At 45.2% G+C, this 23033-nt stretch overlaps 1 protein-coding gene across 2 annotated transcripts; it reads right to left on the reverse strand.

Moving 5' to 3' along the window:
- Positions 1 to 1337: 1337 nt before the first annotated feature.
- On the reverse strand, positions 1338 to 18899 carry LOC311523034 (cytosolic 5'-nucleotidase 1A-like). 2 transcript variants are annotated; one of them, XM_084632695.1, is made up of 7 exons: positions 18789 to 18899; positions 13051 to 13109; positions 11261 to 11428; positions 9235 to 9364; positions 8401 to 8523; positions 6702 to 6880; positions 1338 to 5668 (listed from the first exon to the last, which is right to left on the reverse strand). In XM_084632695.1, the coding sequence occupies exons 2-7, from the start codon at positions 13093 to 13095 to the stop codon at positions 5366 to 5368; spliced, it is 948 nt and encodes a 315-aa protein (XP_084488821.1). In that variant the 5' UTR covers positions 13096 to 13109; positions 18789 to 18899; the 3' UTR covers positions 1338 to 5365. The 2 variants fall into 2 exon arrangements, with proteins under 2 accessions (XP_084488821.1, XP_084488822.1); XM_084632696.1 differs by having other exon boundaries at positions 18776 to 18896.
- Between the last annotated feature and the right edge of the window lie 4134 nt (positions 18900 to 23033).

Here is a 23033-nt window from a genome sequence, read left to right on the forward strand (position 1 = left end):
GATTTTTGAAAACCAAGACAAAATGCAAATCTAAAATCTGAAATGTACCAAACATTTGTTTTGATTTTTTTTGGTCAAAAACTTGACATTTTCCATGAACCACTTAAAGACAAGATCTTTGTATTTGACATTTTTGCTGAAATAAAATGAGATTTTTCAACCAGCTCTCCTGTGCCATGCAATAGTCTATTACTGGATGTCAGAGCCTTTCTGCACGATTGCCTTCAGCTCATCACTCATCAGCAACACTGCACAATCAACCAGAGACGGTGCAGGGAAGGGCTACTGTGATAATCAGAAGAACCGAGAGCCTACCTTATGAGAGGAGACTTAAGGAGCTTGGTTTTTTTCTGGCTAAACAAGCCAAAGGTTGAGGGGAGATATGATTGCTCTCTATAAATAAATCAAAGGGATAAACACCAGTGAGGGAGAAGAGCTGGCTCAAGAACAAATGGGTATAAACTGGCCATCTATAAGTTAGGCTTGACATTAGACAAAGGTTTCTAACCATCAGAGGAGTGAAGTTCTGGAACAGCCTCCCAAGAGGAGTAGGGGGGAAACAAAACCTAACTTGTTTTAAGGCTCAGTTTGATAAGTTTGAGGGGTGGTATGATGAGACTGCCTGCAATGGCATATGGCCCACCTGTCATTGCGATTAGCAAATATCCCCAACGGCTGGAGATGGGACACTAGATGGGGAGATCTCTGAGTTACTACAGAAAATTCTCTCTCAAGTGTCTAGCTGGTGAGTCTTGCCCACATGCTCAGGGTCTAACTGAGTGCTGTATTTGGGGTTGGGAAGAAATTTTACCCCAGGTCAGATTGACAGAGACCCTGGGGTTTTTTCCTTTCCTCTGCAGCATGGGGCATGGGTCACTTGCTGGTTTGAATTAGAGTAGAGTAAATGGTGTATTCTCTGTAACTTGAAGTCTTTAAATCAAGATTTGAGGACTTCAGTAACACAGCCAGAGGTTATGGGTCTACTACAGGAGTGGCAAGCTGAAGAAGACTATTGCTTTAGCCATCTGTCAGGGTTCCTTCCCCACTCTGAACTCTAGGGTACAGATGTGGGGACCCGCCTAAAAGACTCCCTAAGCTTATTTTTACCAGCTTAGGCTAAAAACTTTCCCAAGGCACAAACTTCGCCTTGACTTTGAACAGCATGCTGCCACCACCAAGTGATTTAGACAAAGAACAGGGAAAGGACAACTTGGAGTTCCTATTTTCCCAAAATATCCCCCCAAGCCCTTACAACCCCTTTCCTGAGGAGGCTTGAGAATAAACAAGATGAGCACAGATCAGCCTTGGATTTTTAACACCCAAAAAACTCAGTCAGATTCTTAAAAAACAGAACTTTATTAGAAGAACAAAAAAAGATAAGAGAACAGCTCTGTAAGATCAGAATGGAAGATAATCTTACAGGCAGTCAGATTCAAAACATAGATAATCCCTCTAGGCAAAACCTTAAGTTACAAAAAGACACAAAACCAGGAATACACATTTCCTCCAGCACAGCAAATTTCACAAGCCAAAACAAAGAAAACCTAACGCATTTTCTAGCTTGATTACTTACTAACTTTACAGGAGTTGGAGGGCTTGCATCCTTGATCTGTTCCCGGCAAAGGTATCACACAGACAGACAAAACCTTTTTCCCCCCTCCAGATTTTAAAGTATCTTGTCCCCTCATTAGTCATTTTGTGTCAGGTGCCAGCTAGGTTACCTGAGCTTCTTAACCCTTTACAGCTAAAAGGACTTTGCCTCTGGCCAGGAGGGATTTTATAGCACTGTATACAGAAAGGTGGTTACCCTTCCCTTTATATTTATGACACCATCTATCTACAAAAGAGATAGTAGCAACTCCCCCTTCCTCAGTATGCAGTGGTCCACAGTATTTCCACTAGAGGTTGGGAATTCTTCCTCACTACCACCTCACATACATTTCCCTACTTTAACATTCTCACCTTCAGTTTCTCACAGTGCAGCCAGCATCTTTCTAGCCAGGGGAGTGATTATGTGTCAGTCAATGTCACTCCTTCCATCAACCACTGGGGAGGGAAGGTTGCTTTCGAGCAACACTCACTCCTGTGTATAGCAGTCCTGCTTCTGAGCCCCTACTGGTTCAAAAGGGGAGAGCTCAAGGTGAAATCCTGGCTCTACTGAAGTCGATGAGGGTTTTGCCATTGACTTCAGTGGGCCAGCCAGGGGCACCACTGCAGATTTTGGTAAGGGGGAGCCACCTTAAACCGTGAATCCTGGGGATACTTAGGCACTTGAAAACTCTATTTTTTGGGCAGATAACAGCAATTAGCTGACAGGAGCTCTGTACCGAATTCCTATATAAAAGAAAGAAAATTAGATAAATATTAGACCCACTCAGCTCTAACAACAACGTGTTCTGACATCTTGTGGTAAGTCACTTAAGGGACACTGGTTAGGTTTAAAATTTAATGTATATTCTGACTTTATTACTAACTCTGTGATGAGAGACCCCATCAGGACTCCTGGGTTCTATCCCAGCTCTTGGAGGAGAGCGGGGTCTAGTGGGTTACAGTGGGGAGCAGATACATCTGGGTTCTATATAAGAACATGAGAATGGCTACGCTGGGTCAGACCAAAGGTCCAGCTAGCCCAGTATCCTGTCTTCCGACAGAGGCCAATGCCAGGTGCTTCAGAGGGAATGAACAGAACAGGCAATCAAGTTGCCCTGTTGCCCACTCCCAGCTTCTGGCAAACAGAGGCGAAGGACATGCAGAACAGGGTGTTGGATCCCTGCCCACCCTGGCTAATTGCCATTGCTGGACCTATCCTCCATGAACGTATAGTTCTTACTGGAACCCTGCTATAGTTTTGGCCTTCACGACATCCCCTGGAAAAAGAGTTCCACAGGTTGACTGTGAAGAAATACTTTTTTTTTTGGTTTTAAACCTGCTGCCTATTAATTTCATTGGGTGACCCCTAGTTCTTGTGTTATGTGAAGGAGTAAATAACACTTCCTTACTCAATTTTTCCACACCAGTCATGATTTTATAGACCTCGATCACATGCCCCTTTAGTCATCTCTTTTCCAAGCTGAAAAATCCCAAGTCTTTTCAATCTCTCTTCACACAGAAGGTGTTCATACCCTTAATTATTTCTGTTGCCCTTTTCTGTACCGTTTCCAAATCCAATGGATCTTTTTTGAGATGGGGTGACCAAATCTGCATGCACTATTCAATATGTCGGCGTACTGTGGATTTTTATATAGAGGCAGTATGATATTTTTCTCGTATTTTGTCAATTAAACATTGTTTTTTACCCACTGCTTGTAAGAGCCCCTTTGAAGCAAAAATCTAAGTTCTGTTTGCCCTGATTTTGTGACCTGGCCACATGCTACAGCAGCAATGGGATCAATTGGCCAGCATGCCTTTTTCAGTAAGGAGCAGCATGGTGGCCTCTGGTGGTGAATGTGTGCATAGACAAATGGATGAAATTCAGCCCTTGGAAAAAAGAAAAGGAGTACTAGTGGCACCTTAGAGACTAACCAATTTATTTGAGCCCACTAGTACTCCTTTTCTTTTTGAGAATACAGACTAACACAGCTGCTACTCTGAAACCAGCCCTTGGAAAGAAACTGCAGGTTAGCAAATATAAATTAGGCTCCGTCCTACTGCTTCCTGCCCAGTAAACAATCCAACATATCCCAAACCACTCAGGACAGGCTTCAGATGCTCCAGCGCCAGCAAGAACAATGCCGCAGTGTAATCAGCAGCCCCTGTTACAGCCAGCAAGAACAAAAGCTAATGGCTGTTTATTCGAGAAGAAACAAGGAATGTGTAACGCAGAGTGCTTAGACTAAGGCACTCGGCTAAGCCCTCTCCTACCCCAATACTCTGCTGTTATTTTTGAATCTTCCTACCCCTTTTGAATAGTTTGCTGAGATTCAAGCACTAAAATCGAAGCGCTGTTGCTGGCAAGAGCGCACAGGAACTGGAGTGCTAGGTCATTACTGCAGCATCATACATGTAGGGCCAGATACTCAGATAAGTTGGCATAACTCCTTGAGTCAAAGGAGCTACCACAGATTTACACCAACTGAGAATCTATATCTATGTAAATAAACATACACACACAGAGGATATAACCCTAGTATCCTATGTATATTATGTCTATACGAGGGCTTTGCACCATATTTGTGTGCAGATATAACCAACCCAGACTTAGTTCTTTAAAAAAATTATTACTGGAAAATAACATTGGAATGATTTGTCTTGGATCCTAAGTGTGAATGACCAGATATACTGTGGGGCCTGCCATTCTTACCCTATTCTCAGCACAAACATACTTGAGATACTGTGAGAAAAGCAGCTTTGCAGTGTTGTGCATTATAAATTGACAGTGACTTGATCTTTCTGTGCCATTTAGAGGGGAGAGCAGCAGAGAGGCTGCGTGGCTGGCAGGAAAAGAGAGAACTGAGCAGAAAAGAGATGTGGAAGAGAGAGAGGTTGACATTAAATTAACTACTAGATATTATGGACCGGATTCTGATTTCACTTACCCTGGTATAATTCCACTGATTTCTGTGGAGTTACTCTTGATTTACACCAAATGGGAGATCAGAATCAGGCCCAACGTAAGGCATACCTACAAACTAGAAACTGTGAGAAGACAGATTTCCTGGTCCCTAGCACTCAAATCCTGGGAGGTGCTGAGCATCTGGAACTCCTGCTGAAGTCAGCGGAAGATGCAAGTGCTCACTAGTTGCTCAGCACCCCTCAGGATTTGGCCCCATATATATAAAACATACACACTAAAAAAAAAACAGTTTCCTTTGAAAAAGCACAATCCCCAACAAATGCAGTGTTTAGAGGGCATCTTGGCATTTGAATAGCAGTACTGGCCCAAAGCCCCAAAGACCAACTCCCATGCCTGAGTGCAGCCTGAGCTTACACTGCCTGCCTCTTACGACAGTGACATGCTATCTTCAGCTCACATGGTCTCATCACTCGTATGACACGAGTAGTGGAGCACATCAGCCCTAGTGGCTGGAAGGGTTGCAGTCACTGAAGAGATGGCTAAGGCAGATCAAGAGATGCGCGTAAGGGTTACATTTCGAGAGTCCTTCCTTCCTGTGGATTTTTGACTTCTGTTGCCACATCCCCAAGGTCAGATGGACCCTGTCTTTGGAACTAAGAGAGGGACCCAAGAGCAACAGATCCAGCACCACATCAACACACAGCATCTTCTCTCCCTCTGCCCCAAGCTTGCTTAGCACAGGTATAGAAATCCTCCCTTATCCCTTCTGGCAGAAGCTTTGTCCTGGTGTTCTCCCATTGCATTTTGGGAGGCCTGATCCTTGGATGACCTTTGCCCCTTCATCCCTGCCCATCAGCAGTTACAGGGGACCAAGGCAGAGGGTATGCCAATATCCTGAGCCCCCTGGATGTTATGAAGGCCATCATCAAAGAAGATGTGGGGTTGGATCTGGGAGAGGAGAGGGCCCTTGGGAGCCCCGTCCATGAAGAAGGCTTCATCAATCGCCAGCCCCCATTCCCGGAGGGTCTTGATAGCACGGATGCCCATATCACGGCCACTGCGGGCAGTCACCAAGTAGGTGCGAATAGGGGAATTCTCCTGGCTGAACTTCTTGCGCATCTTCCCAAGATGCATGGCAAATGCCTTCAATGGACCCTGGAAACCACACAGGGATTAGAGGTTGGGAGTACATGAGGAGGGGTTAATTTCACCTTTGCACAAAAGTAGCCAGAAAAGAGAGGTCAAGGAAGATTGAGCGATTTCTCACAGAGGCTAGGAATGTAGATTCCTTACAGCTGCAGATCTTGAACTTTTCCAGTGCCTGGACCACAATTTACTAGAGGGATGGTCTCATGGACACTTCCCCACTCATCAATCATAAAACATCCCTGTAGCAATGACAGCAATTGCTTACATGGAAACGTGACTTTAGGAAATCAGTTTATGCTTTGAATATCATAAACCTGTCAAAGCCGAATAGCATGAACCTGTCTTTTAATGCAACTTAGCAGCTAGAAACAAGAGGGGGCCAGCACTGTGCCACCAGTCAGCTCTCCTCCGGCAAGTGGTCGGCAGAGCACCAGTGGTCTGTGAACTGTGCCATAGGGTGAACTGTGTAGTAGCACAGTGGGTTAGTGCTCTAGCCCTTCACTTTTGAAGACTTGATGTAAACCCCAAGTAGGGCAGAAATGGAAGTGAATGTTGTGGCCTTATTTCAGTCCCAAGTGAGCAGATGGACATGTTCCAACAAGCAGCACCACAAAAGTTGGACCAGTTGATTGTGACAAATGACAGTGAATTTGCTAATAAAGGTTTGCAGACTGGGAAGAGGGTTAGAAATAGAGCAAATATTCACAGGCGTCCCATCTGATTTCAGTGCAGTGCCCGCGTCACAAACCTCATCTACAGGAGAAGAGACCTATGGTCTGTTACAGCATTCACTGAAACCAATGGGGGACTCTCCAATGCCTTCAGCGGGGTGTTGGATCAGGCCAAAGCAGTCAATGTATAGGCCAGAGGCCACCCATGAATGTTTGTGCATATTCTGCTGCAAGGGGTTACTGGTGAAACCCTAGAAGGAGGGCTCACTCACTGGTCACTGTGGGTGAGTGTAACACAACCAGACTGAGCAGGTTGGAAGCAAGTGTAGGGACTGGGAAGCCCATTAAGGCAGGGCAAGCGAACATACCTCTCCCATGGGCACGGCTTCCATTGCCCTCTCATACTTCAGAGCCCCCGACAGCCCCTTCTCTCGAAAAACCCGGTCTGTCTCATCCGAGAAGAGCACGGCATCCCCGTCAAACACCACTCGCAGTTGGGTGCAGGGGGCCTGCACCTCCTGCTGGAAGATGAGAGCCGCCGACACTCCTGTGGGACAGAAAGACGCGTCACTGCCCAGCTGAGGATGGGAACCAGAGAGACTGTGTCCACGTTCTGGTGAGGGCCCCAGAGTACGAGTCCTGGCTGCCTGGTGATGCTGTTCACCCTTGTGCTTGCATGCAAGGGAGGGCAGGCTGGGGAGCAGTCAGCATAGGCACAGCTTCTTCCAGGAAATTGTTATAACCTCACCCAATGCCCACTGACATCCAGGGAAAGACTGCCCCTGACTTCAATGGGCTTGGGATCAGGCCCTTGCAGCTTCTGGTCCCCCAAGTGAAAACAGACGATAGATCTCTAAATAGGGCTCAACTAGACATCTGCAGAGGCAGAGCCATTGTGGGGGTGGGAGAGAGAGGCAATGGACAGATGTCACTGTCTGGAGACACCTCCGTAGGTGCTGTGGGGAGCATGGCTTGCTGCCCCTATGCATCAAATACACCCAGCACTCTCCTGCCTGTGCTTATCCTACCCTGCCAAACCCAGATATGCTCCCTTGGTGCAGCTGGTGAAACTGGCTGGCACCTCCACTATATTCTTTTATGCACCTGGCCTAATGCTGGCCCTCTTCCTGCACTGGAGAAAAGGGGTTCTCTGCCCACTCTCACATACTGGTATTATAGCCAGGAAATGGGTTTTAAACAAGGAATGTTACTCAATCAGGCAGCTTTAGGGTTTTACTTCACCGCAGAGAAAAGATTTGTTGTTCAGATGTAAGTTGCTTGTGGATTGTGTTGTTTGCCTGAAAGAAGGAACCTCGACAGCTGGGCGAGATCCCAGTCACACCAGCATTGTTCATGAAAAGAGACTCTGGGCATGATCCCCCTGAAAGTCATTGGAAAGACTCCTACACCCTGATTGAGGGTAAGTGCATGCTTATGTCCATCCCCATTCAGGAAAGCACTTCAGCATATGCTTAATTTTAAGTGAATCACAGAAAGCAAATTTCCAATTTATAATCAGTGCGCTCTGCAAACCTGATTGTAACAGTGACTCATTCAACCGGGGAGCAGGAACAGCTTGAATCTACAATACTGGATGCTCGTAACAACCAACTTATGACCGAATTCATGAGCAACAATTATTCACACGCACTATTTGATGTATAGTTTAGAATAATGAATACATCTGAGAAAACGCATGGTCTGTTTGTGGGTATCTGGTAAACAGAAAGAGACTAAACTCTTCAGCAACAGATGAATTATGAGTTACTTGCCCAGTTGCACTGGAGACCTGCTAGTTCATCTGACATGCACCACCAAACAGTTACAAGATGGTTATGTGTGACTTCTAGACCCTGCTGAACTGTTAGGTTCTGAATTGTTTGCAGGCTGAGACCTAATGTGTCAAGATCGAGACCAGAACCACTTCTCTGAATTGAATAATAAACCCCTCTGAAAAAGCAAGTCTTGAAGTAACTTCATCTTGGGGGTGCTGGGGGGGGAGGCGGTGTAGGGCCCAGGTGTAAGAATGAAATCCTAGGCTGGGTGAGAGAGAAGGAGAAAGCACACCTCGCTGGAGTGCATTGCACACGTCCGTCCTGTCGGCCGAGAGGAAGAGCTTGACATTATGGGATTTCAAGTACTGGGTGGAATCTTCATCGCTGACAAAGCAAAACTTGGAAATCTCCAAACCTTAACATCAGAAAAAGTAAATGAAATCAAAAGAATACCTAGCTCTTACACAGTGCTTCTCATCTGTGGATCTCAATGTGTTTTACAAACGAGGTCCGTATCATTATCCCCACTTGGTGGGAAAGCTGAGGCACCGAGCAGGGAAATGATTTGCCCAAGATCATCCACAAAAAACGATCTCTAATTTCTATTTCCAGCCTGCCTTGTGCTCCAGCCCACACTGACACAGCGCTCCCTACATCTCCTGCCATGGCCGACACACCCTAAAGCAGGGTCCCTTTGTGCAACTGATATCCTGACCCTGTCAGGACAACAGCTGCTCCAGATATCAGGGCAATACCCCTTTCCTGCTGCCTTCCACTCATGCAGTGACCCTCAGCATAGCCACCATTATCTTTCCTCCCCACCTCAGCACAAGGTCCCTCACAATGTTAAATCTTCACTCCCTATCTCCCACGTTCATGCAACATCCTTCTCAGGATGCCAGCCATTTCCCACAACATCACCTTCACTTCATCCCCTTTTTGTGCTACCATCCCACACATAGCCTGTGTCCTTCCCTTTCGATACCACCTGTCCCCAGATGGGCGTGTATCCCCCCTGGACCCACCTCCTCATCTATTTCACAGCAATCTCTGGAGGACCAGATGACAGTTTTCCCCCATTCACCGAATGTGGGCTGACTTCAAATGAGAGGTGGGATCTCCTTACCATGTTGCTTAGCACTGTTGATGATGCGCATGCCACTCTCTGGGCTGTTGTTGGAGAGGATGATGACATCAAAGAGGCCCTTTTCCTCTGGGTTTCTCTCCAGGAGTTTCTCATTCACAAACTGCGTGGCCTGGATGAAGCAGCCGGAGACACGACACTGTTTTATAAAGGGCTGTTCTCCGAGCTGTATACTTACAAACGTACCCACAATCTGCTGCCACACAATTTCCAGCACTCCTCCCCTGCATCCAGGAGACAGAATCGCTCTTGTTGGTGTAGGGAAATGTAGATGACAGTGGCCCTCTGCAACCAATGGGGAAATCACTCAAGGAAGGGCAGACAAAAGCATTGCCATGCACTTTCCCCTCAGGAATTCTGTTGCGGAGGGGATGGCTTTAACTTGCCCTAGGGCATTACAGAAGTCCTGTGGTGGATCGGCTAACATTAGTGATTGTTCTAGCCGTGTCCACTCCATGCAGGGCGCCTGGTTGCAGAGAGAAGATTGCAGCCTTTCCACTGCCAACAGCCCTGGGCTTAAACCAGAAGAGGCCAAATTTAGCCCTGACCTATTGGTTGCCATAGTTACCCTCTCAGTAATTTGGTTTTTGTACTTTAAGCCTCTGGCTAACCCAAAGCACTCCACTCCACTGTGTAAATGAGAGTCCAACATTGCCCACAGTCTCATTTCTTGGATCACAGCCCTCCCGTGAGGCTCTGTGAGTTTCCTCTCCTCCCTCGGGGACAACTGCAACGCCCCCTGCTCTGCTGCTCCCTCTGAGTCAGCGGAGTTCGTGCCCTCTCTCTTCTTCAAGCTCCAACCTTCAGGCCCTCGACAGAGAAGCCGGTGTCAGGTCCAACCACCAACTCTGGCCCCGCTTCACTTCCCCTTTCATGCCACTTCCTTCACTCTGCAACAGGCACCCCCTTGTTGGAGTGATTCACCCCACCCTCTGGCTGTCTTCTCTTGGGCCTCTTCCCAGGCCCTTTGACCAGAGAGACCTGGAGCTCTTGCCCTTCTCCAAGTGTCGCTCTTTCTCCTAGCAGGGAGACGAACAGCAAGTCTTATTCTCTCTCCAGTGTATCACACACTGATGAAAAAGGGACCTCCTTCTTGTCCCTTTCCCAGCATGTATTGCTGCGTGGCCTACAGCTCCCCTTAGCCATGGGAATGACAGCTCCCCAGATTCCTTATTCAGGGCCACATCCTTTTCCATTGACATATGCCTGGCCTGAATTTAGCCTATTTTGTCTAATTATACATAGTCCATTATATATGCACTAAGTATATATAATTCAATTTGCCTACCCACTTTCAGATGTCACCAACCTCTGCTGGTGTCATCTTCCCTTCAAATTGCTGCTGTTACGTCCTTGCTCAAGAAGTCACTTCATGGTGCTGATTTTGCTCTGTCTCTAACCTTCTACGGTAAGGTCACTAGGATGGTTGTGATGAGGAAACTAGTGTCATAGTTTTCCTTGATTCCTCACAGTCTGTCTGCCATCCTGGGTATGGCAGGAAGGCTGGTATTTATGCTTTAAACACTAAATGATTTTTAAAAATACCATAGTGATGTGGTGCCATCCAAGTTGACCACCATCAGTTTTGGAATGGTGCCCTGATGGTTTATGTGTCCGCAATGTATCCCTCCACAAAACAGAACAACACACAACTCACGTGTATATTTCATTGTTCCAAATAAGGGCCAAGAGTCACACTCCGATGCATGTCTGAGGAAGCACCTCACCTTGACTGCAGCAAAGACCACACCTTATACAGATAAGAGATAAGGCTGGAAGCATCTTGACCTCACAAAAGTCAAGGTCTCACCTGGCTACGGGCAAAGGCCCAGACCCTCAAAGGTATTTAGGTGTTGTTTTAATGTAGAATCTGGGCCAAAGCATCTCACCTGGATGAAAGCATACCTCACCATGAGTGAGGCACAACTCTTTGCCTATGTCAGAGAGAGATGCCCCAGCCAAACAGCACAAGGCTTGAAGGAAGTGGGCGCCATTGCTGGCATCTCACCTGAATGAAAGCGAAGGCTGTACCTTGCTCCAAGGGCTTATCCTCATTGACTTGCTGATACTTCACATACTCTTCCTTGCCCTTTGTCAGGAACAGCTGATGCTCCTCCTCCAGGTTGAAGATGGCCCTGGTTGTCACGGCGATGACCAGCGCCTCATTTGGGTCTTTCTGCGGTGGGCAGTGGGAGATCCCAAAAGAAGAGAGGGGTGGATTTAAAAGAAAGAGATGGCAATGATCAATGGGGAGAGGATGCTGCAAAGGAGCAGTGGGAGCTGCAGGCTCTGACATCATCTCCCTTCTCCCACACACTTCCTGGGGTCCTAACTACTTGGGGTAGCCTTGCAATTGCCCCAATCCCCCACCACAGGCAGCCAATCCCTGCGGACGTGGGGCTGTTCAGTGCCAAGACTTGAGCAGGCACAGTGATTGACCGTTTCCGTCCAGCTGATCTATAGAGCACCACCAGCGTCACAGTGTTGCTGCACACCTTCTCTCACCTGTGGGTGTTGTCTGCAAGCTGGTGGGTGGACACGGATAGCGCACTTCCCCAGTTAGTGGAGTCCCCCATTCAGAACCTAGATGGCGTGTATACATCTTGCACATTACAGCGGCTGGGACGTTTGTTTCAGGTGGAAGTTATTGGATGAACGGAGCTGTACGCTGGGGTCAGACCAGGCAGGAATAGATGTGGGATAGGACACCTATTCTACCAACAGCTCATTTGTTACATGTATTTGTTGACTAGGATGAATTAAGGCATGATGCCTGAGATTCAAACCCCACCGTGGCAGCTGTGCGCACTGGATAGCATGACACACACTTGATTGCTGTTGGCCCTGCGCAATCCAGGGAAGAGAGGGACCTAGGGCGAAAGAGATGCACCCTGGGTCTATGGTGTTCACTCTCAACCCCTCAGATCACAAAAGATAGGGCAGGCAAAGGTTGGAGGTCACGTCACTCCCAACTTGGCAGCATGCATGATGCATACTGTTGTCTGTCTGGTTTCAGAGTAACAGCCGTGTTAGCCTGTATTCGCAAAAAGAAAAGGAGGACTTTTCCATTGGTTAGTCTCTAAGGTGCCACAAGTACTCCTTTTCTTTTTGTTGTCTGTCTGTGACAGTGTTGGGCACCTGCTCCATAATTTTGGCTGATCTGGACACAGTACAGCCTCATTCCACTACTTGTGCAGAGCTGTAAAGAGGGGACACATGCTTTACCAACACCATCCACAGTTTTGTGCCAACACAGACTAGCTTCACTGCACATCACCAGCCCCACCTCCCTTCACAGGCATGTTTCACCTCAGTTTGTCTCCACTCTTGCAAGAAGAATAAAAAGTCAATCATGTCCTTCATGGATGCTACCACTTGTGAGTTTTCATTTCAGCCACTGCAAAGGCAGGCTTTTCCAAACAAATCAGTCTCACCCTTTCTTTATACGACCAAAAACAACAAGGAGCCCTTGTGGCACCTTAGAGACTAACAAATGTATTTGGGCATAAGCTTTCGTGGGCTCTTATAACTTCATTGGGAGCTTCAGGTGCTCAGTAGTTCTGAAAACCAAGCTGCTTTTATTTAGGTGCCTGAAGATAGGGATTCTTTAGTTCTCCCGGCATGAACATTTTAGCTCCAACTTTGGAATCAAAATTAGATTTCAGGAGTTCCTAACTCCCATTCCTGTGCTCAGGTCTCTAGATCTTGCTTCTCTTTGTTGGTGGGTTTTGGAATATCACACTGACGATGAGTGCTTGAACGATGAAATATAAAGTGGTGTAACAAATAACTTCTTACCTGTTTCACATTGGTGTTTATAACTGTGCTTTCAACCTCTGCCATCTTCTATCTTCAACCTCAAACAACAGAAAATACATTATTAAACTTTGACAACAATGTTAGATCAAATTCAGACTCAGGAGATGTTTTGCTCTTTTCAAATTTTAATCAACAAGTGGCATGGCAGTAGAGGATGTGGTGGGGGGAGGGGCAGGGTCACCCCCCCAGATTTGCTGCTTGCCTTGTACTGAGCATGCTCACACGCACTGAGCATGCTCAGTAACACTGCAGAAGCCACTGCCCTCACTCCACCCTCCCCCACTATCGGCAGGCATGGGTCGCCTACAAAAGAATAAATGTCTGATCTAACAATTTCCGTCTAATCTGATCATTACCAAATTGATTCCACATTGGCTCCTATTCAGCCAATGCCAGATCTGATACTTTTTAAGGGTTGGTTAGCTTCAGAAATCCAGTAATTAGCACTAGAATAGAACTAGTCACTAAAAATAGTCAAGACAACAGAAGTTGTGATGAAAATAAAAAATGGACCCTTTGCATTTCAGGCCTCTGTGCATAGTGTTTTTAGGGCTAAGCCTTTATATTCTGAGATAGACTGGGATGGAGGCGCTAGATGGAGGAGATCTGAGTTCAGTTCCTGGCTCTACCACAAACTCCAGTTGTGATGCTGAGGAAGTCCCTTAAATCTCCTTCTGCCTCTGTTGCCATCTGTAAAATGGGGATAATACTTCCTTAATTCACAGGGGCATGTTGGCTACTATATAAGAGACTAGATTGGGTTAAATTCATTGAACAGCTAAGAGACAAATTCTGCTTTGATTAATAGCCCTTGCAATCTCCACTGGTATAAATCAGGACAAAAATTGAACCAAAGGTTCTGGTCCCCTGGATCTTTCTACCTCTTTCTCAGTAAGAGGAAAGGTGCTGGTGCAGTAGGCTGGGAAATGGGGAAATGAATTAAGCTTGTTAACCTTGTACTTTCCTAAATTGAAAGTCTTTTTTTAAATTTACCAAGCAAATCTATATCAGACATTGAGGTGAGTCTATATTAGATCACACCCATTTACTGAACCAGTGCAGAACACGGACAGTAAAAACATGGAGTGAAATCACAGATCTAAGTAAGTTGGTAAAACTCCCATTGACTTCAATGGGCCAGTCTTTCAACCATGGATCTTATCTAGGGCTGGTCAAATACTTTACAATGAAACTATTTTTTCATGCAAAACTGGGTTTTTGACTGGAGACTTTTTTGAAGAAGCATGAGCTTTCTGAAGATAATTTCAATTTTTCATCAAAAAATAAACTGAAAACTGAAAAAAATTCACTATTCAGCCAAAACCCAAAATACTTTAACTGAAAACCAAAATATTTTTATTCTAAAATGCCATTGTGGTGCCTCATGGGAGTTGTAGTTTGGGTGCCTCATACTCTCATTCTCCTCCATTGGCTAGGCTGCCTACCTGGACTTGATCTTCCATGATGCACTGTTTGCTGTAATCAACCATAAAATATTCAGCACTTTCATTACTAAAAATTCAATAACCTTGTTATGATTTCACTGGGCAAACATGTTTCACTGCAAGAGTTTCATTTTATAGGTCTCCTGCCAAAGCTGAGAGTACTGCAACAGAATAGAGCTGTCCAAAAAACGGTTTGCATCCAATTCATTAAACAGGGTTGTTATTATTACCGTTAGTATTTGTTATTTGTGTTACTGTAGCACCTACAAGCCCAGTCAAGGGCAAGGGCACCAATGACTGGAGGATAGCTAATATGATGCCAATTTTTAAAAAGGGCTCCAGAGCTGATCCCCAGCAATTACAGGCCGGTAAGCCTGACTTCAGTACCGGGCAAACTGGTTGAAACTATAGCAGAGAACAAAATTGTTAGACACATAGATGAACATAATTTGTTGGGGAAGAGTCAACATGGTCTTTGTAAAGGGAAATCATGCCTCACCAATCTACTAGAATTCTTTGAGGGGGGGTCAACAAGCATGTGGACAAGGGGGATCCAGTGGATATTGTGTACTTAGATTTTCAGAAAGCCTTTGACAAGGTCCCTCACCAAAGGTGCTTAACATAAGAATGGCCCTACTGGGTCAGACCAAGGGTCCATCTAGCCCAGTATCCCATCTTCTGACAGTGGCCAGTGCCAGGTGCCCCAGAGAGAATGAACAGAACAGGTAATAATCAAGTGATCCATCCCCGGTCGTTCATTCCCAGCTTCTGGCAAACAGAGGCTAGGGACACCATTCCTGCCCATCCTGGCTAATAGCCATTGATGGACCTATCCTCCATGAATTTATCTAGTTCTTTTTTGAACCCTGTTATGGTCTTAGCCTTCACAACATCCTCTGGCAAGGAGTTCCACAGGTTGACTGTGTGTTGTGTGAAGAAATGCTTCCTTTTGTTTGTTTTAAACCTGCTGCCTATTAATTTCATTTGGTGATCCCTAGTTCTTGTGTTATGAGAAGGAGTAAACAACACTTCCTTATCTACTTTCTCTACACCAGTCATGATTTTACAGAGCTGAATCATATCTCCCCTTAGCCGTCTCTTTTCCAAGCTGAAAAGTCCCAGTCTTATTAATCTCTCCTCATACAGAAGCCGTTCCATACCCCTAATAATTTTTGTTGCCCTTTTCTGAACCTTTTCCAATATATCTTTTTTGAGATGGGGCGACCACATCTACACAAAGTATTTAAGATGTGGGCATACCATGGATTTATATAGAGGCAACATGATATTTTCTGTCCTATTATCTATCCCTTTCTTAATTATTCCTAGCATTCTGTTTGCATTTTTGACTGCCTCTGCACATTGAGTGGATGTTTTCAGAGAACTATCCACAATGACTCCAAGATCTCTTTCTTGAGTGGTAACGGCTAATTTAGACCCCATCATTTTATATGTATAGTTGGGATTATGCTTTCCAATGTGTATTACTTTGTATTTATCAGCATTAAATTTCATCTGCCATTTTGTTACCCAGTCATCCAGTTTTGAGAGATCCCTTTGTTGCTCTTCACAGTCTGCCTGGGTCTTAACTATCTTTAGTAATTTTGTATCATCTGCAAATTTTGTATCATCTGCAAATTGCTTAAGCAAAGTAAGCTGTCATGGGATAAGAGGGAAGGTACTCTCATGGATTGATAACTGGTTAAAAGATAGGAAACAAAGGGTTGGAATAAATGGTCAGTTTTCAGAGTGGAGAGAGGTAAATAGCGGTGTCTCCCAGAGGTCTGTACTGGGACCAGTCCTATTCAACATATTCATAAATGTTCTGGAAAAAGGGGTAAACAGTGAGGTGGCAAAATTTGCAGAGGATATAAAACTACTCAGGATAGTTAAGTCCCAGGAAGACTGCGAAGAGCTACAAAAAGATCTCACAAAACCAGGTGACTGGGCAACAAAATGGCAGATGAAATTCAATGTTGATAAAAGCAAAGTGATGCACATTGGAAAGCATAATCCCAACTACACACAGAAAATTATGGGGTCTAAATTGGCCGTTCGTATGTTTCTGTAGGTATCAAAGCAGAGGGAGATTTTAAGGGACTATTGTGGTGGTTTCGTGAATTCGGATGGTCCCCATGCATACACAGCTAGTTACATGGTGTCTCTGGACTGCAGAGGTTTAGAACATGGCATAGTTTTGGGATTTCAATTTCGTGGTCTGTACAACCCAAGTGGTTTGTGGGTTGTTGCTATATATGCCTGCTTGCGAATAAACCACAACTTCTCAGTGCTTGAGCTCCACCCTAGTTGTGCAAATTCCTCTATAACTCCCTCTGGTGAGTCACAGAAAATAACTTGCCAGGTATGAGATACATTTTGGTCTACAATCAATGGTGGTCAAGGAGAAAGTCTCTAGCTCAGTGACTCTCAACCTGTGCAGACTACTGTACCCTTTTCAAGAGTTTGATTTGTATTGTGCAAAATTTTTAATAGTGGGGGTGCTGAAAGCCAGCCTCCTTACCCTTGTCCAGCCCCGAGAGCTGAGGTTGTGAGTAAAGCCTCATGCACGGGGTGGCAACCGGGACCCTGGGTGTGGGGCCGGCAGCTGAGACCCTGGGTGTGCAAGGCAGCAGCTGGGACCCCAGGTGCGGGGCTGGCAGCTGGGAGCTTTGGGGTGCTGCAGCATGCCCTGCACCCCTAGCTCCCGTGCCTATGTGTGTACTCCCAAGTTTCCCAAGTTAAAAACTCACAAAATCAGACATAAAAACACAAAAGTGTCACAGCACACTACTACTGACAAATTGCTGACTTTCTCATTTTTACCACAGAATTATAAAATAAGTCAACTGGAATATAAATATGGTACTTACATTTCAGTGTACAGTATACAGAGCAGTATAAACAAATCGCTGTCTATGAAATTTTAGTTTGCACTGACTTTGCTAGTGCTTTTTATGTAGCCTGTTGTAAAACAAGGCAAATATCTAGATGAGCTGATGTACCCCCTGGAAGACCTCTGCGGGCCCCCACGGGTACACGTACCCGTCGTTGAGAACCACTGCTCTAGCTTAACCAGAGTGGTACATTCTCTCAGGTACTGTGGATGCTGGAGGGTGCACATAACCCATTGGGTTGGCTCACATGTTGATCGTGAACCGTGAACTGTGTGTAACGAGTACCACTGTCCTCTAATAGATGGGATACATAGGGGTATATCAAACAGCTCCTGCTCTCACAGCTCTTGGAGGAGAAACCTGGGCTGAAGCCAAAGGGGGTGAATCCTATTCTCTATGACACTTGTAAACAGCCACTGAAACCCAGTGTTTTATGTGCACACCATGGATTGGTACAAGGCACATAGGCAAGAACTGCCATTTTTGATGTTACAACAGCAAGGGAGGCTGCTGAATGCTGGAGGGAGATGCTCATTAGACCGGATTTGTCTGTACGCACACATGCATCTGCTGGGGAATTAAATCAAGCCTCCATTATAATGTAGAAGGAATATAAACATGTAGCAGCAAGAGAGGTTTCCCACCACAGAGCTTCACCCAAGCAGGCAACTTGCGTCTAACCACATCAGCTGAAAAGGAAAGAGAAATGAACCAGAAGAAACAGATCCACGTTCCCCTTCCAGCAGCTGAACTGAAGCAACAAGAGGGCCCTTTAGGCTAAGTCTACACTTAAAAAATTAGATTGACCCAGGGCTGTGAAAAATGTTGTGCCCTGTACGACACAGTTAGGTCGACCTACCCCTCATTGTAGACACAGCTAGGTCAATGTGAAATCCTTTCCATCAATGTTGGAAGTGTCTATATCACAGTGACACAACTCCAGCACCCCAGCCCTGCCACTGCGGCGGCCGTGCTGCAGCCATACCCTTGGTGTCTGTGATGTTACTTTGTCCTTGGAAGTGATGCTGGACTTTGCCTCTGCTCCCCCTACCATCCTTGGTCTGATTGTTCTCCTGTATAAAACCAAGTTTGCTTAATTTCCATGTTCCTGTCCTACTACACACACAGGGGCATTGGAACAATTTTTATAGCATTGAAAGGCATTGAACAAAGCTGTAAACCCCTGCCCTGTATATGATGGAAACTACTTCAAGCCAGTAGTTCCAGCACCCCTGCACATACACGCAAACACACACACACAAACAGAGACCAGCTTGGAAACTAATTCATTCTTATTTGGGAAACATCATCTTTCTTCCAGACTGCCCTCAGGACAGCATACAAGAGCTGTCTATAGACACATACAAGCCAAACTCACTGTGTGTGCTCCCTCCACTCTCCAGTGCAGCTTGTTGCAGCAGTGGTAGCAGCATTCAAATGTTTAAAAAAAGACACTGCCTCCCCTTTTCTATTTCCCATCCCCTGGCAGGAAGCAGGAAGGAATGTGGCAGCCCCCATGCTCAGAGAACGCGCGCAGCATGCTGGGATTCGTAGTCATCTCTGCAGCCTGGCCTCCTCTCCGCAATGCAAACAAGAAGGGTTAGACTTCATTTCCCAGGCTGCGCAGCATGGCAGGCTGCCAGGTTGTGGGGAGTGGTTTTTAGTCTTTGAGCTCCTGCTCAAATAAATTGGTTAGTCTCTAAGGTGCCACAAGTACTCCTTTTCTTTTTGCGAATACAGACTAACACGGCTGCTACTCTGAAACCAGTCTTTAGGGTGGATCCCAGGACACCGCTCTAGTAATGAGAGGTGCTGGGCGCAGCCAGGCTACTAATGACAAGGCAGCGATAATCTCAGAATCAGAACAGGGCTGCTCTGTTACTTTTCGGTGGTATGTGTGGTCATTCCTGCAATTCCTTCTGTTTTTAGATTCAGAGCTATTTGTAACTCACTTTCAGCTCTTTCATTTCATGGCCCTTGAAAATGGAACTGTCATAATTTAGACCAATTATATACACTCACATCTACCCAAGAATACAAGTCATTCACTATATATATATATATATACACACACACAGAGAGAGAAACGGTGAGTTTGTTGATTACTCAGGCAAAGGGGCTAACACAGAATATTAATAGGATGCCAAGAAAATTTGTCTGTTTGTTATGTGAAGATTTTAACATTTCCCACAATCATTTTTAACGTTTTAAAATGGGGATAAAAACACTCTTCCTACCTCCCATGCTGTTGGAGGTTTAAACTTCCTGTCCAGCAAAGCATGTGTTGAAGCATCTTGAAGTCAATGGGTCTACCCACATGCTTAAAGTTAAGCAAATATTTGAGTGCTTTGCTAGATCAAGGCCTAGGTGCCATAATTAGTGCTAAGTATCATTATTGACTCTTTTTCTGAAATGTGTACAAGAACTAGACTCCAGTTGAGGCATTGTTCTGGTACTCTGAGGTAGCTAATCTCTTCATCTGTCCTGCTAAAAGATTCTATTTGAGTTTTTAAAATATTTTCCTTTTGAGAAACAAAGTAAAAGCCTTTTAGCCTGCCATGCCATTGGCATGACACATGGCGTTCCCTCCTGCACAGAAGCAGACCAGTTCTCTCTCCCAGGCTATTGCAGATCAGACTCCGATGCACAGATGGCCTTGTTAAAGCTGGCAGCTATGAGGAAGTGCTTATGTCTTCATCACAGGGTGGAACAGATGCAACACTTGGGTGAGATTGCCTTTCTGCGTCCCTAGGTTTTTTAACCCTTTTGTTCCAGGCTGTCTGACTGGGCTGTTTTCAGGCAGTACACAGCTGTGTAAAGACACTCTCGGTTTTCAGGCTCACATCTCAATCTTGATTCTTTCACTGAATAGCCCTTTCTCAGTCTCTATTATTACTTGTATCTGTGTCTGTTTCAGGGGTCACATCCCCCGCTGAAATCAGCATAACTCTCTATAAATCATAGAATACCAGGGTTGGAAGGGACCTCAGGAGGTCATCTAGTCCAACCCCCTGCTCAAAGCAGGACCAGTCCCCAATTTTTGCCCCAGATCCCAAATGGCCCCCTCAAGGATTGAACTCACAACCCTGGGTTTAGCAGGCCAATGCTCAAACCACTGACCAGTGCAACCAATGAAGCTGTGCCTATGTACATCAGCTGGGACTCTGGCTCTGCATGGCATGTGTGAACCACTTGCCCATATGTTTATTAGCCACCGTTTTTGAGTTCATAGCTTCTTTCATGATTGTTTTTATGAATAGCTCATCCCTTCACTGGAAGAATCCTTCTACCTTTAGCCCACCAAGCACCCTGAAAAGGGGTTGGGTTTATTACAGTTTCCATGTCTAAATGCTGGGTTGTTCTATCCTCCTGCCAGCTCCCACGTGACTGTGACATCACTCTTTGTTTGGCATGTTAATCCTTTGCCATGTTATTTTTTGTAAGCTCTTATGCACTTCCTCAGGGTGGTTAATCACGTGGTGAAGGGGTGAGGCTATGCTAAAGGCAATCTGAGTTCAATACTTGGCTCTGCTACAGGCTTCCTGTGTCACTTCAGGTGAGTCATTTAATCGTCCTCTACCTCAGTTCCCCATCTGTAAAATGGGGAGAGTGGTGACATTTCCCTACCTCATGGGGGGGGCGGAGAAAAACATTCAGTCATTTGTGTTGTGCTAAGAGGTAGAACGTTTACAGTCACATGCTATGTTTGTCTACACATCTGTTTGCTCTGGTTCTTGGTTTATGAATATTGCCTTTTCAAACGTCATGTCCACCCCCTTAAAGTAGCCTTTCATTGCTGTGCCCTAAAGCTAGATGGCCTATACCAAGACAGTTTTCTAATATTCCAGATTCAAATACTGTGGGCCTGATTCTCCTTTCCTGAATCCCTGTGTCTGGAGTAGAGAAAAACAGGGGCAAAGGGATTTTTAAGATGCCTTTGTGCTCCTTATATTCTGGGACTGTGTAGGGGCCTGTCTGTTTCCCTGTATCAGTTAAGGCAGCCTCTGGGCTGCTCTAAGTTAAACTTTGTGTTGCATCCCATAGGCCTTTGGGAAGGAGAGAATAGCACTAAGTGCAGTGTATTCTGGCCACACCCTAATCCACCAGGGAGCAGGACCAGAATTAAGCCAATATGCAAGCCCAAGGAGAGGCCCTTAGCGCAGGGGTATTCTCAGCGGGCCAATTCTGCAACTTTTAAGACCTCTTTAAGCTGCCAGAGTGGCTTTAGTGTTATGGAGAATCAGGCTCTGGTTCTTTATCTTAAAGTCTCCTCAGCTTTCTTCTCCCCATTTTGTTCCTTATGCAGAAAATACGTCTTTAATTGCTAACATTTTTTGCCAGGGTACAATGATCGTTGCACTTATTCATTACTTCTTCAGAGCTTCCTTCCCCTTCATCATGCTTGGTATGAAATGCACTATATACTGCACCATCAATAACTGGGCTTTTCTTTTTTTACATTTGACTCACTTCGTGGCCCTTGTATGCAGCTCAGATTGCTTTCTGAGCCTTTCCTCAGATCTCCTTAGCATTCTCCAGAAGTTTTAGGGCAAGTGGAAGATTTACGTGTCACAGTCACATAGCGTCTACAGCAGCTGTTTTTATTGTGCCTGTCTCCTGTTGGAGTCAGCATCCCTTTCATCAGAGATCTGCAGTCAGGTGGGGTTTTCCAGAACTCCATTTTTTTCCAAATCTGGTCCCATGTCATATTTCAGTGATGACACAGGTAGGATTTAGCGTAACTTATTACAGCACCAGCAGTAGCGTGTTAATCTAGCCTGGCTGTATTCTCTGTCTCGTGCTCTGCAGCTGGTTCACATCTCTCTGTGTGAGGGTAGTAGTGTGGCATTGCACAGCCGCTCCTGCAGCAAATGTGGCAATTTTACACTTAATTGTGAAGTTTATCTCTTTATAGCACAGGTGTCAGTAGAGAGAGGGGATAGCGCCCTGCTGTAACACACCCTTTTGTAAGAATGGAATTGTTTGGTGGTGAAGGGATAAGAGGAAGTTGGGTTAATACGAGGGTGTGTCATGCCCAGCCAGGGTTGGTGTGTTAATGAAAACCTTGTTTACTGTAACAGCATTAAATAGTTAAAAGTGGCTTCTCTGTCAAGTTATCACTAGAACTGAGTGAACAATTAATTTTTCAGTTCAGGGACTGGACTGAAAAATATGAAAAAAGAATTTGGGTAGTTTTGAACTGAAACTAGTTTTTTTTAAATTTTTTCTCACCCAAATGAAACAAACAAGCAAAAAAAAAAAAATCATTAAAGACTGAAAACCACCTGAAGTGCAACATTGGACTGAAACGAGATTTGGGGGGTGGGATGGGGTGGGGTGTTGTTTTGTTAACATTTTAGGCGTTTTTCACACTTTGTAAAAATAATAATCTCGTTAAATTTTGAAATTAAACACCATTTCAAAATGAAAACTTGAAATGTTACATTCTGAAACGTTTGAAACCAACTGGACTTTTTACGACAAAACATTTTTTTTTGGCAGCAGCTAGTCACTGAATTTGACCTTAATTTGCAAATAGTTTTGATGCCCCCCCGAAATGCATTTTTGTGGAAAATTTATTTGCTGAAGCTAATTTTTCCAGCTCTAGTTATCTCTGGTTTAC

Source organism: Lepidochelys olivacea, assembly GCF_965140295.1.
Source record: "Lepidochelys olivacea isolate rLepOli2 genome assembly, chromosome: 6".
Taxonomy (NCBI): domain Eukaryota; kingdom Metazoa; phylum Chordata; order Testudines; family Cheloniidae; genus Lepidochelys; species Lepidochelys olivacea.